Consider the following 13068-nt stretch of genomic DNA (forward strand, 5'->3'; position numbering starts at 1 on the left):
TGCGTTCTCTCTCTCTTTCAATCTCTCTATCTCTCCCTCTCCATTTTAGTCCAGTAGAGGTGAAGAAGTGTTTTCTCATGGGCTTTCCGAAGTTGTTTTCACGGACATTGCTGAGATATTTTGCCGTAAAGAAAATATTTGGAAATATTTTCCCCTAATGTGTTTGGTGACTGGACCTAGTGTGACTGGACATTTTGTACTTACTCAAGTAGTCAGGAACTGAATGCAACATTGGGCTTAAATCAACTTTATTGTACACACTGTAAAAACGGACGACGGCAACATTCGGTCGGGGATTAGGATTTAAAACAAATGCAGAAGTGTTTACTGTTGAAAATGTCACACATTTGCAATAAAATGATTACCTTCATCCTGCAGAATTTAACCCACAAGGACAACATGTTCATGTAATGGCCGACATAAGTTATACATGTCATTGCAAGGGAAGCTGGCTAGCCAAAGTTTGCAATGCACTTTATTAACTGTAAGCACTCCTCGAGTAAGGCCACCCTTAATAATGGCTCGAGGGAGAGAGGGCGAGGGAGAGAGAGACCTACCTGAATGTGATTGCTGTGGCTGGACTCTCAGGCTCCTACTGTATAGGAAGATGTATTATCTTGAGCATAGGATAAGACCTCTCCCTATATTCTCTCTCTGATGGGAGGAGAGGCCGCACTGAAGTGGTAGGTGGTCTATAAGGAATGAGGATATTGCATTGGGGCCTTCATTGGTGCAACAGTCTAGAGCCAAGAGCTCCAAGCGCTTTGATTGACAAGAATGCTAACTAAGCCGTTAAGAGTTTGTTGGACTTTCGTAAAGCATCGTCAACCCGGAGATACTGTGATTCTAACTGCACTGTGCCACTAAGGACTGGTCCGATCTATTTTTAGACGCTGTTGTCTCAGTTTCCCATGACATTTAGGCTGTTTCTGGGACTATGCTACTCTCCAGAGGTTGAGTCAGTCTTTGCTACTCTGTTTTCTAGAAACTGCACTTGGTAATATAGCCGGTCATCTATGTGCATAATGTTAAGGATGACGGGCAATATAGACTTTTCGAATAGAGCTTCTAGTGAAAGAGAGTGTGTGTGTGTTTCTCAATACACATACTACCGTGCTCCAAGTCCGCTAATTGGAGCAGTCGGAGTATGAGCACGGAGGGCAGTTCTCAGATGCATACTTTGTTTGTACACGTTTTGAAGCATGCGTCGATGCGAGCTTCAGCTCCCAGGATTGTTGATGTGAGATTGACGCAACCACGTAAGAAACGAAGACACATTTCTTGAAAACAATGGCGGATTTGGGTTATAAACTGAAGTGAGAGAAAATGATTTTATCATTTTGGAGTAACACCCACACTCTTTCTCTCCTTTGGTCCCTCTCACTTACAGTGCATGGGAGTGTATGTACGTTTGAGTGCCAGGGTGAGAGGGGGTGTGTGTATGCTAAAGGTATGCACCTCTCTACAATTTGATACACAGTTACAATCCCATCAGACTAGAATCTCTATTCTAACAGTCTATATTGCTCTTCATCCTTAACATTTGCACATAGATGACTGGCTATATCCCCAAGTGCTGTTTGTAAAACAAAGTAGCAAAGAGTGACTCAACCACCCACTGTGGAGCCAAGACCAGCCAATTAGAATGAGTGTTTCCCCACAAAGGGCCTTTATTACAGTTTGTGTTAAGTGACAAAACTGCCCATTTTAGAGTGGCCTTTGATTGTCCCCAGCACAAGGGGCACCTGTGTAATTATCATGCTATTTAATCGGCTTCTTGATATGCCACACCTGTCAGGTGGATGGATTATCTTGACAAATGATATCTTGTTTTGTCTGTATTGGTCAAACGTAATGCAATATTAGGGGAGTGCACAGTGCTTCTCAAAATTACGTTATCGTTGGTTTTCCTCACAAAAACGTACTAAGGAGAACGAACTCGGAGCATGGTAGTATGCATATTGAGAAACACCCTGTGTGTATGTATGTGTGTGTGTGTATACATTTACTTATATATATATATATATATATATATGTAAATGGATATATATGTGTGTGTGTGTGTGTGTGTGTGTGTACACACACACACACACACACACACACACACACACACACACACACACACACACACACACACACACATATATGTGTGTGTATATATATATATATATATATATATATATATATGTGTGTGTATATATAATATATATATATATATATACACACACATATATATGTATGTATATACATACATATACATACATACATATACATACATATATATTATATATATATATATATATATACACATACATACATATATATGTGTGTGTGTATATATATATATATATATGAGAGATGGAGAGAGAGAGGGAATACAGTATCATGATGTCACTGTCCCCCCTGGTTTAGCTTGGGCGTGAGCAGAGTTCTGTGTTCAATTATAACAACATTCCTCAGTCAGTTTACCCAGCAGGAGAGACTGCTGTTCGCAAGCTGTAAAGTCTCCCATAAAACCACTCTGCTTAACATGTTAACTGCACATGCTTCAGTAACATGCAATACGCACTGCCAAACGGCCATATGATGTTTGCTTAGCTTAGCCGATGCCTGACACTGACTTTGAAGATCACACAGAGGCAGACAGAATGGAGCTCTTCTCACAAACAAAACAGAGGCGGGGAAGATAATAAGTTAGTTCAGTCCTTTAGGGGAGGGGCTTTCCCAATGGTTCATGAAATTGAAGATGAATCTACATAGAATGGACTGGGTACCTCTCTGTGGGCTAGAGACTTTCCTGTCATGCTGTCAAACTGCAGGGTGTTGAGATCAGTGATCTGGCCTTATAGTAGAGTTCTCGGCTGGCCAGTACAGTACAGGCAAAACACACTCACATACTGTACACACGTGCACACACTATACACACACACACAGACACTATACACACTACGGCCCTTCACACACTACGGCTCCCCACCACTCCTCCGCTCCACTGGGCTGAGCCTGGGCTGAGGCAGGCGTAGGCCAGCAGCTATGTTAGTCGGGGTCCTCTCATCACTGGCCAAGCCACATCTCGAGACACTGTTTTCATCAGGCTGTGAAAAGTGAAACCTCAGCAGCAGCACCAGTGGCCTGAGCTCAGCAGAGCAGAGCAGAACAGGGTAGAATGTGAGTACAGTGAGTCAAGTAAAAGACACCGTGAGTCTTTTGTATTGCACTGTAAATACCTGGAGAATTATCTGGAGAACAATGACTTACTTGACTCTCCTCTCTCTTTCTCCCTGCCTCAGATTGGCCTTTCAGGGTAGTAATGAGGATGAGGAGGAGGCTGCAAGGGAGCGTAGACGCAGGGCGCGTCAGGAGAGGATGAGAGGGATGGGAGGCGAGGAGCCCAGTGACAGCGTGGTGATGACCAACAGCCATAGGTAAGACCTGAAGACTTGTGTTAGCTCCCAAACATAATGTCTAGGCTTTAGCTCAGCGGCTAACAGTATTGCGGTGCTTAGGAGATTGTGGTTTGAACCCAGTTGCCCCTATAATAATGGATGTGTGTGTAACAAGGTTGTTATAGTAAACTGAAACGAAAACTAATCATCAAAAAAAAACAATTTAGTAAACTGAAATAAAATAATTAACAAATCTTTTTGAAAAACTATACTGAATAACGGAAACTATTATCTTTGACTCCGAAACAAATCAAATCAAATGTTCCGTTTTAGTTTTTTGTCAGGCAAGAAGACTTTGCCAAGAGCAGCACAGCAGATATTTGGCACGTTTGACTGGTAAAGCTAAAGCGACAGTAGATGAAAGTCAAGGAGGGAAGTCGGGGGAGGTGCATCTGTGACAGCCAAAAGTCAGACACTAATCTGGTTTTCTATCAGCAAGGCTCAGATCAAAGGCAGTTTTGCCATTGTTTATATACGGCTTTCTTTAAAATGCCGAAATAAACATGTACCTAACCCCAATATCACACACCAAACAAATAAAATCCTAATATAATATAACGTGTGTACACGTAGTACAGTCAATAATAGAGAGAGACCCTCAAATATCACGTGTATTTGTATATATCCACTGTACATAAATCGCGGCAAATTGGTTCCTGTTTCCGTCATGTTTGCGTGGGTCAAACAAAAACACCCTAGTGATTGGTTGACAATAGAGCCTCCAACAATGCAGACGATGGCTGCAGGATGAAGTCGTTGAGGAGCAACTGCAGAGACATCATGACCTTTGATCACATGCAGTCAACATGTAGGTGCAAGTTGAACTGTTTATTTATGTATTTTGGATTTTACCCACTTTTTCTCCCCAATTTTCAATCTTTTCTCATCGCTGCATCTCCCCAATGGGCTCGGGAGAGGCGAAGGTGGACTCGTGCGTCCTACGAAACATGACCCGCCTAACCGCGCTCCTTAACACCCGCCAGCTTCACCCGGGAGCCAGGCACACCAATGTGTCGGAGGAAACACCGTTCAACAGGCACCCGGCCCTCCACAAGGAGTCGCTAGAGCGCGATGAGCCAAGTAAAGCCCCATCGGCCAAACCCTCCCCTGACCCGGATGACGCTGGGCCAATTGTGTGCCGTCCTATGGGACACCCGGCCACAGTGAACCCGGGTCTGTACTAATGCTTCTAGCACTGTATCTGCACATGTGCATGGGAACGCTTCACGCTGCTTCAGAGAGGTATCTACGGTACCAGAGTCTTGCACTTCAACGTTCCTGGTTGTTGCGGAAATTGACCCACTACTACTGTTTACTTTGTGCGTCTACATCATCATCGCTGAGTCTACCTTTAAATGTAACCTATGACCTGACCCATCACCTTGTGCATTATTGCACCACAGTGGAAAGAACTGACATCTCAAAAAACACACACTTAACACATAAATGGTTCCTAGCCTCCCACAAATAGGCTTCTTTCTGTCCCTTAAACTAAAACTGAAAGTAAATGACGTGAAAAACGAAATAATTTTTTAACATTTTTTTATCAAACTTGAACTAAATAAAAACTAGTAAAGTGGATCTGAAAACTTACTGAAACAGCTAAACTGAATTTCAAATAAAAATCTTAAATCTAAAAGCAAAACTATAACAACCTTGGTGTGTAACCCTGATCTCGTCCACTGTTAGAATGCAGCTTCCTCCTCCCTGGAGGAAGTCCATGGAAGCTCCAGGTTTCCCGTCAGCTGTCCTACCCTTTCCTATCCTCTTCTGTTCTTTTTTATGGTATACTCTCTCAATGGAATAGGTGCACTGTGGGTCCCTATCGTACTGTAGGCCAGTACCCTTTCTAAAGTGTTGAAGAAGCACAAGTCTTACAGTAGAGTATCGCAGACATAGACTTACATAATTTAAACAGAGACCCTCTTCTTTTGTCTACCAATCAGTCATAAATAGCTCACCCTACTGTCCGCCCCCATACCATCTCCAGTTGAGGTCAGTACAGCAGTTGACACTGGAAGTAGTGGGCTGCTCTGACATACACCAGTACAGAAGCACTGTTGTAGTGGAGAATGGTTTCTCTCTGTGAGGTCACAGCCATATCCTGTGGCTATGGAACAAGTCCGGGATTGTCTCGACCTGTGATCGGACGTAACCCGACCCATTGTTGATTGTGTTTGGTTCTGTGCTAACATTTGCCAAGCGGTGTCGTCAGCCTGTATTCAACTCTGCCGGTATGTGCGAGGTGGTTGGAGGGTTGGATGCAGACCCACGAACGGTATTGTATGGATGCCCTGTCAGCTTGCTCTGAGGCTGGGCAAAAGGAGGTCGCTAGTCGCTAGTGCAATGTGGACTGGATACGTTTCTGGGAGAGAAAAGAAGCCATGAACTTTCGTGTCGGCCTAAGTTACGCTGTTGGACCTAACCTGTGGATAAAAGAACAACCTCAAGCTAGGAAGACAGAAGACTCAGTGAGGTAAACTGGTTAGACGTCTGAACTGGGAAATGGAGCTGAAATGCTATTTCCCCTGTTGTTGATGTCCATGTGAGCCGGGTAGAAATCCATATTCGTGGTGTCCAGATATTGGGGAATGTCCAGCAGAGTGGTGGTAGTTTAACTTCAGAAGCAGTGACCACATAGCGAATTCAGTGGTTAACTGTTTTTTGTCCCTCTGTGTAATTGACTGTGGCATGTATCTCTCTCTCTCGCAGTGTGACAGAGACGGTGTCTGTGTCCTCCTCCTCTATGACCTCCTCGGGTGGAGGAGACGATGATGAGCAGGCCCTGCTGGAGCGCATGGCCAAACGAGAGGAGCGCAGGCAGAAAAGATTGATGGAAGCTCTGGAGCGAGAGAAGGATCAGAACCCCGGCAGTGACGGTAACCACGGCAGCGGGGAGAATACTGTGGAGGAGAGGTCCGTCGGCCGCAGGGGCCGTTACCAGGACAACGAAGAAGAGGTGGAAGAGCGGAACTGCCGAAAGGAGGAGGAGGGGGAGGCTGCTCCGGAGGAGGAAGAGGCTGAGCAGGGAGAGGAAGAAGCGGATGAAGAGGTGGTGGAGGAGGAGAAACCGAGACAGTCCTATATGAGAGAACAGGTCAGTCTATTCTTCTTTTATGGACATTTCTGTCCATTTTATTTTCCATCAGTGTGTTTTCATTCATAAAATGTACCTTATTTATCCATAGGAATCCATTGACGTAAAAACTAGAAACGAGGCATGATCATGGATATATTGATTGGAATGGTGGCCGGAGTTTGCTGATTTATTTATCTGATTTTGATAAAACATGACACTTCCATTCCTTCTCACAGGAAGATACAGAAGAGCAAGCAGTGGTTTTAAATGAGGTTGAGGAATCAGAGGCAGAGGTTGAAGAAAATGCTGCATTAAGTGATAAGGTAGAGGAAGAAGTAGAGGAACCAGATCAGTTAGAGGTAGAGGGCACAACAGTGACCCTGAACAATGAGACTGAGGAAGACTGTCGGATGTCAACCATCCAAAACGGCTTGGATGGGGTAAGACTTTAACATAGAGGTGTGAAATGGGAGCATGAACATCTCTGGATAACTCAAATGTCTCCGAAATAATTATCAGAAATCGTCGTATTAACTCTAAAGACAACGCATAGTGTCTTTGTCAATGAAGCAGAGTGGCGGTGTAGCCTGAATGAATATTTCCCAGACATTGAAGTTCTCCAGACGCTAAGTGTGGGTCACAGTGTGGTTTTGCATCCACGGTAATAGAGCTACATCTCATAAGGTGTGGTTGAGGTCACGGTCATGTGGTTATCTTTAACGTGGTTTAATGCCATGCCATCCACGGAGTGGTCACAATACGGTCACTGTGTGTTCAGCTGCACGTTTGCCTCTGTGGGGAAGAGGTTGTGTGTGAAACCTGTGTTTTGCATATGTTTTCATGTCTACTCACTTTCCGCAACCCCCGGTTTTGCTGTCAGATGTGTGTCCCAAATGGCACCCTATTCCCTTTATAGTGCACTACTTTGAAGACTTGTGCCAAAAGTAGTCCAGTGGGGAATAGGGTGTCATTTTGGACAAAGCCAGGGTCACAGAGTGGAGTCACTGGTCTGGTTTGGATGGTGTGATGTCACATAGAAGCACCCACGCACAGACACAAGCATTCCTTCATTCCCAGAGTTCAGTGTGCTCAGCGTGTGTTCTGTGCCTGCAGGTGAATGAAAAGCAGAATGGAGGTCTGCACGAGGAGACTCCTCAAAAACACAAAAAAACAGAAAGGACACTGAGGTAGGAGCCAGAGACTTATGTGCGCTAATGGTATAATGCTACACGCAACACATGCATGCATACACACACATACAAACACACGCATTCTGTGGTCTTAGCATTCGGGCTCCTGAGTGGCTCAGCGGTCTAAGGCAGTGCATCTCAGCGCTAGAGGCGTCACTACAGACGCCCTGGTTCAAATCCAGGCTGTATCACAACCGGCCGTGATTGGGAGTCCCATAGGGCAGTGCACATATGTCCCAGTATTGTCCCGGTTTGGCCGGTGTTGGCCGTCTTTGTAAATAAGAATTTGTTCTTGACTGACTTGCCTAGTTTAAATAAAAGTTTTTTAAAAATTAATATAATTCATTGGTCATGATTCAAAACCTAGGGGGAGTTGAGGTGGAGAGAGGTGGGAGAGTATTGCCCAAGGTGTCTGTCATGTAATTGAAAGGCATATTTATCCCAGCGCACACAGACACACTGTTGTTTAGCATGATTGGTTTCTAGAGGAGAACAGCTGTATTTGACACGGGTCATGTAATCCTAGCTCCCCAGAGGGAAGCACTGGAGTGAAACCCGGCTGAGTCTTAGTGTGTCTGTGTACCTGTGCATTTGTAGGCTTGTGTGTGTGTGGCTGTCTTTCTACCAGTGTGACGAATATTAACCTGTCTTCCTGTGCGTGTCCCATAGCCGCGGCAGCGTGCGCTCCCCGGCGGCGGGGGCGGAGGAGCAGGACGACACGGCGCCCCTGGAGGCGGAGCTTAAGCTGGAGGAGCTGAAGCGCCGCCGTGACGATGCGGAGAGCGAGGAGTTCGAGAGGATGAGACGGAAGCAGCAGGAGGCTGAGCAGGAGCTGGAGGAGCTGAAGAAGAAGAGGGAGGAGAGGAGGAAGATCATAGAAGAGGAGGAGAGACAGAAGAAACAGGAGGAGGCCGAGAAGAAGGACAGAGAGGAGGTAGGGGTTCTCTCTCTCGCGCTCTGCCTCTCTCCTTGACTCTTCTGCACTCTCTCTCTCTCTCTCTCTCTCTCTCTCTCTCTCTCTCCCTTCCTCTCTCTCCCTCCCTTCCTCTCCTCATCTCAAGACTGTACACTTGATTTAGTCATAACATCTGTTGAAGATAACAGCTATATGTCATATTCCTGCCTGCTTCACCATGACATGGTCTTACTATATACTGCATCCTTATCGGCGCACTCCTATTTGAATCCCAATAATAATCCCTTTATAGGCCATCATTCTTCGTCCCCTGCTATATGACCTCACCTTAACATATCTACGCTATGATAGTCAGTCCATAATTTGCGTGTACATACTTGCACTTGACACCGCGCCATTCACCGTCCAATCACCTAGTTTGTCTTATGCAGACAGGTTTTTCTGGTTCCATCTCAAATGGCACCGTATAAAGTGGACTCATTTTGATCAGGGCTATGGCTCTGGTCAAAAGTAGTGCACTATATAGGGAATAGGATGCCGTTTCAGACACGACGTCTGTCATTTCCCGACAGGTCTCTGTGCTGTGCTTGGTTTTGAACATGGGGTCGTCTCATGTTGTGGTGCATAAGAGGCTGTTTTGTGTCAGGGTGGGTGAAGCCTGGATATAGGTGGACATCAAATAGAAGCCTGGATATAGGTGGACATCAAATAGAAGCCTGGATATAGGTGGACATCAAATAGAAGCCTGGACATCAATATAAATAGTGTTTACCTACTGCACCTACTGTACAGTACCAATAAGAACAGACTGTAATACAATAAAATAAACTGTAAAGAAGCATTTTCTTCTTTACTTTCAACTTAGAGGAGTATACCTGTGCTTAGTTATTGTTTGCGTGCGTACATTCTTGGTCGTGCGTGCATGCGTGTGTGACCGCTTCATAACTGAGAGTTCTGCTGTGTTCCACATCTCTCAGGAGGAGAAGAGGAGGATGAAGGAAGAGATAGAAAGGAGAAGGGCGGAGGCGGCCGAGAAGAGACAGCAGATGGGGGTGGAGACTGTCGACGCAGAGGCCAAACCCTTCAAATGCTTCAGTCCCAGAGGATCCTCCCTCAAGGTCAGTCGAAAACTTTTGACCTTTGACCTCTGTCACCTCCATCTATGATGTCTGTCTATGACCAGGTTCGAATACTATCACATAGCTTTAACCTATTCAGCCCTTTCATAAATCTAGCAAGTACACTGCAGGGATCCAAAAGCTACTCCAGATGTAACAGTTGGCTCCCATATAGTAGCTTGTACTTCTTAGTCTTTTTCATGGCATAATCTCTACCTTATTCTCATTCGCCTCATTGTAGGTAACAGGACCATTTTACTGGGAACGTTATGGCGTCATTGTTGTTGACAATAAGTGTCTCTGTTCTGTTGTCTTCTGTCTGTGTGTGTTTGTCTGTTGTCTCGCTAGTGCGTTAAAGGCATGGAAACTTGAAACGCCACAACTTATCACTTTAAAGATAATATTTGTCATGGAGTAGTGTGTTCAATCATCTTATGTGAATAAACGCTCCAGTGTTGCTGAAATAAACTCCCATGCAGTGAATGTCCTTGGGGGTTTTCACTTTTCTGCCAATGGAGAAAATCTAATTATTCCAAGTTTAGCAAATCTCCATCTCACAGGCTGGGTACACTGAAACCTGCCCTGAAATTACTTTGTGTGTTAGTGTTTTTTTTTTTAAGGTAATAATCTAATTCCATTTGTTGTTGTTTGTGGTCTGGTCTGTTGGTGAATGTTAACATCCTTCCATTCCTCTCCACAGCTTTACTTTGTCATCATGTTCACTGTAGGTACAGCTGATGGTAGAAGTTGCCCACAGGTTACAGATCTAGGATCAGATTACCCTTCCCCCATATCTTAACCTGAACCATTAGGAGGGAGGAACGTAAAACCAGACCCTAGATCAGTGTCTATGGGCAACGTTGTTCTACTCGTAGCTCATGCGTGTGTGACGCATTATTGTGAGGTTCTACTCATTCAAGTATTAACATTATTAACAACATTTCCTGTAGTTCCAGTGTAACGTAAACACATGAGTACACGCTCAGATCCTCTTGCACTGGTCCAGAGTAGTTACATTAGGATACAACGTTCCACAAGCTGCAAATGGGAGTCAACACAGTTAGCTAGATAAAGAGAGCTGCTCCCTTCAAAAACGTCAGACTCGGAGGATGCAGGAAACCGATTAGGTTAATAGGATTAGTGTACCCGCGTTGGAATGGTGCTGCTGCAGCTTGAGAATAGGGTATTTCCTGTCAAGAGGAGTATTTTAGGAACACCCACATTTCGGTAGCAGAGCCGAGCTAGAGACCAAGCAGGGTCCTTTTTTATTTCATTTTTTAGAGGGAGCGGGGATGGATGGTTGTTCTTTTCATTTCAGGATCGCTTTCCCCCCCTCTTAGCCCTGTTGTCGTATATCATAAACAGCAGTCGGAGCGAGGTTCCCACAGCGCGGGGCCTGAAAAAGGCCTGTGCTTCTCTGCTCTCTGCTCTGCTCTCTGCTTTTCCTGGCTGGGTGACAGTAGCTGTAGCTAGTGCTGTGGAGAACAGAACAGTCAGTCACATTGTGTCTTGCTGGGCTAGGAAAAGCCCAGTCTAAACAAGGATGTAATGGGTCTGGTAAAAAAAAAGAAGGGAAAGGTAGAACAGGAGAAAGGAGGAGAGGGTGCTGTTGGGTTTGGATGTGTGTGTGATGTGGGAGTGCTATGTGTATATTTGGTAGTGTGTGTGTGTGTGTGTGTGTGTGTGTGTGTGTGTGTGTGTGCGGCTACTGCCTAATAAATGGTTGATGCATAATTCACTGATCTCTCTACAGATTGGTGAAAGGGCAGAGTTTCTGAGCAAGTCGGCACAGAAAAGGTGAACAGTCGTTTCCATTAATTGTTTGAATCACAACTGGTGCTCTCAGTGTGAAGTCATACAGTTCAGTAATAAAATGACCCTTTGGCTAATTCTGTTGTTGTTATATGTTCTGACCAGCACGGTGAAGTCAACTCACTCTCCTGTCGTCTCTAAGATTGACAACAGACTGGAGCAGTACACCTCTGTTGCCCAGGTCAGAGGTTACACATCAACACAAATCACCTGACTAGTACAGTTACCAATGAGCCCTATGAGAACAAAATGTTGAAAAGATGTAGGAAAATGTTATTTTTTTGTTGAATTTTTTTTTAAATTACATCTTGTGTTGACTGGGATTGTATAACTGTTACCATTGTTGATTATCATATCTAGAACATACAGTATATTTCAATACTGCTCTGAATCTGAAATCTACAGTACATGCTTTAGATAATTGTAATGATACTATACTACAATCATTTTGATTTATAAGCCAAGAGAGTTTGTATCTATATTCTTCGTAGCTGTCTATTTACCACCACAAACCGATGCTGACACTAAGACTACACTCAATGAGCTGTATAAGCTCATAAGCAAACAGGAAAACGCTCAACCAGAGGCGGCGCTCCTAGTGGCCAGGGACTTTAATGCAGGGAAACTTAAATCCATTTTACCTCATTTCTACCAGCATGTTAAATGTGCAACCAGAGGGGAAAAACTCGAGACCACCTTTACTCCAAACACAGAGATGCGTACAAAGCTCTCCCTCACCCTCCATTTGGCAAATTTGACCATAATTCTATCCTCCTGTTTCCTGCTTACAAGCAAATACTAAAGCAGGAAGCACCAGTGACTCGGTCAATAAAGAAGTGGTCAGATGAAGCAGATGCTAAACTACAGGACTGTTTTGCTAGCACAGACTGGAATATGTTCCGGGATTCTTCCGATGGCATTGAGGAGTACATCACATCAGTCACTGGCTTCATCAATAAGTGTAGCAATGACGTCATCCCCACAGTGACTGTGCGTACATACCCCAACCAAAAGCCATGGATTACAGGCAACATCCGCACTGAGCTTAAGGGTAGAGCTGCCGCTTTCAAGGAGCAGGACTCTAACCCAGAAGCTTATAAGAAATCCCGCTATGCCCTCCGACAAACCATCAAACAGGCAAAGCGTCAATATGGGACTAAGATCGAATCGTACTACACCAGCTCTGACACTCATCGGATGTGGCAAGGCTTGCAAACTATTACAGATTACAAAGGGAAGCACAGCCGAGAGCTGCCCAGTGACACGAGCCTACCAGACGAGCTAAATTACTTTTTTGCTCGCTTCGAGGCAAGTAACACTGAAACATGCATGAGAGAATCTGTGTGATCACGCTCTCCGTAGCCGATGTGAGTAAGACCTTTAAACAGGTCAAAATTCACAAGGCTGCAGGGCCAGACGGATTACCAGGATGTGTACTCCGTGCATGCGCTGACCAACTGGCAAGTGTCTTCACTGACATTTTCAACCTCTCCCTGTCTGAGTCTGT

General features: G+C 44.8%; 1 protein-coding gene across 17 annotated transcripts in view; it reads left to right on the forward strand.

Annotated features, from left to right (window-relative positions):
* Positions 1 to 13068, forward strand: part of LOC110500219 (non-muscle caldesmon) — a 57973-nt gene that overhangs the window by 31260 nt on the left and 13645 nt on the right. For 11 of the 17 annotated variants that reach the window (XR_005038574.1, XR_005038575.1, XR_005038573.1 and 8 more), the window contains 8 exons: positions 3291 to 3425; positions 6159 to 6543; positions 6762 to 6965; positions 7639 to 7712; positions 8385 to 8649; positions 9609 to 9749; positions 11503 to 11546; positions 11667 to 11742. Coding sequence is in view for 14 of the 17 variants with exons in the window: in XM_036957607.1 (XP_036813502.1) it covers positions 3291 to 3425; positions 6159 to 6543; positions 6762 to 6965; positions 7639 to 7712; positions 8385 to 8649; positions 9609 to 9749; positions 11503 to 11546; positions 11667 to 11742 (1324 nt within the window). In the remaining 3 variants the exon portion in view is untranslated. Of the gene's footprint in view, positions 1 to 3290; positions 3426 to 5701; positions 5923 to 6158; positions 6544 to 6761; positions 6966 to 7638; positions 7713 to 8384; positions 8650 to 9608; positions 9750 to 11502; positions 11547 to 11666; positions 11743 to 13068 lie in introns of those variants that run through there. The other 6 variants (XM_036957614.1, XM_036957615.1, XM_036957617.1 and 3 more) reach the window with 3 other exon arrangements.

This window comes from Oncorhynchus mykiss, chromosome 21 (assembly GCF_013265735.2).
Source record: "Oncorhynchus mykiss isolate Arlee chromosome 21, USDA_OmykA_1.1, whole genome shotgun sequence".
Lineage (NCBI taxonomy): Eukaryota > Metazoa > Chordata > Actinopteri > Salmoniformes > Salmonidae > Oncorhynchus > Oncorhynchus mykiss.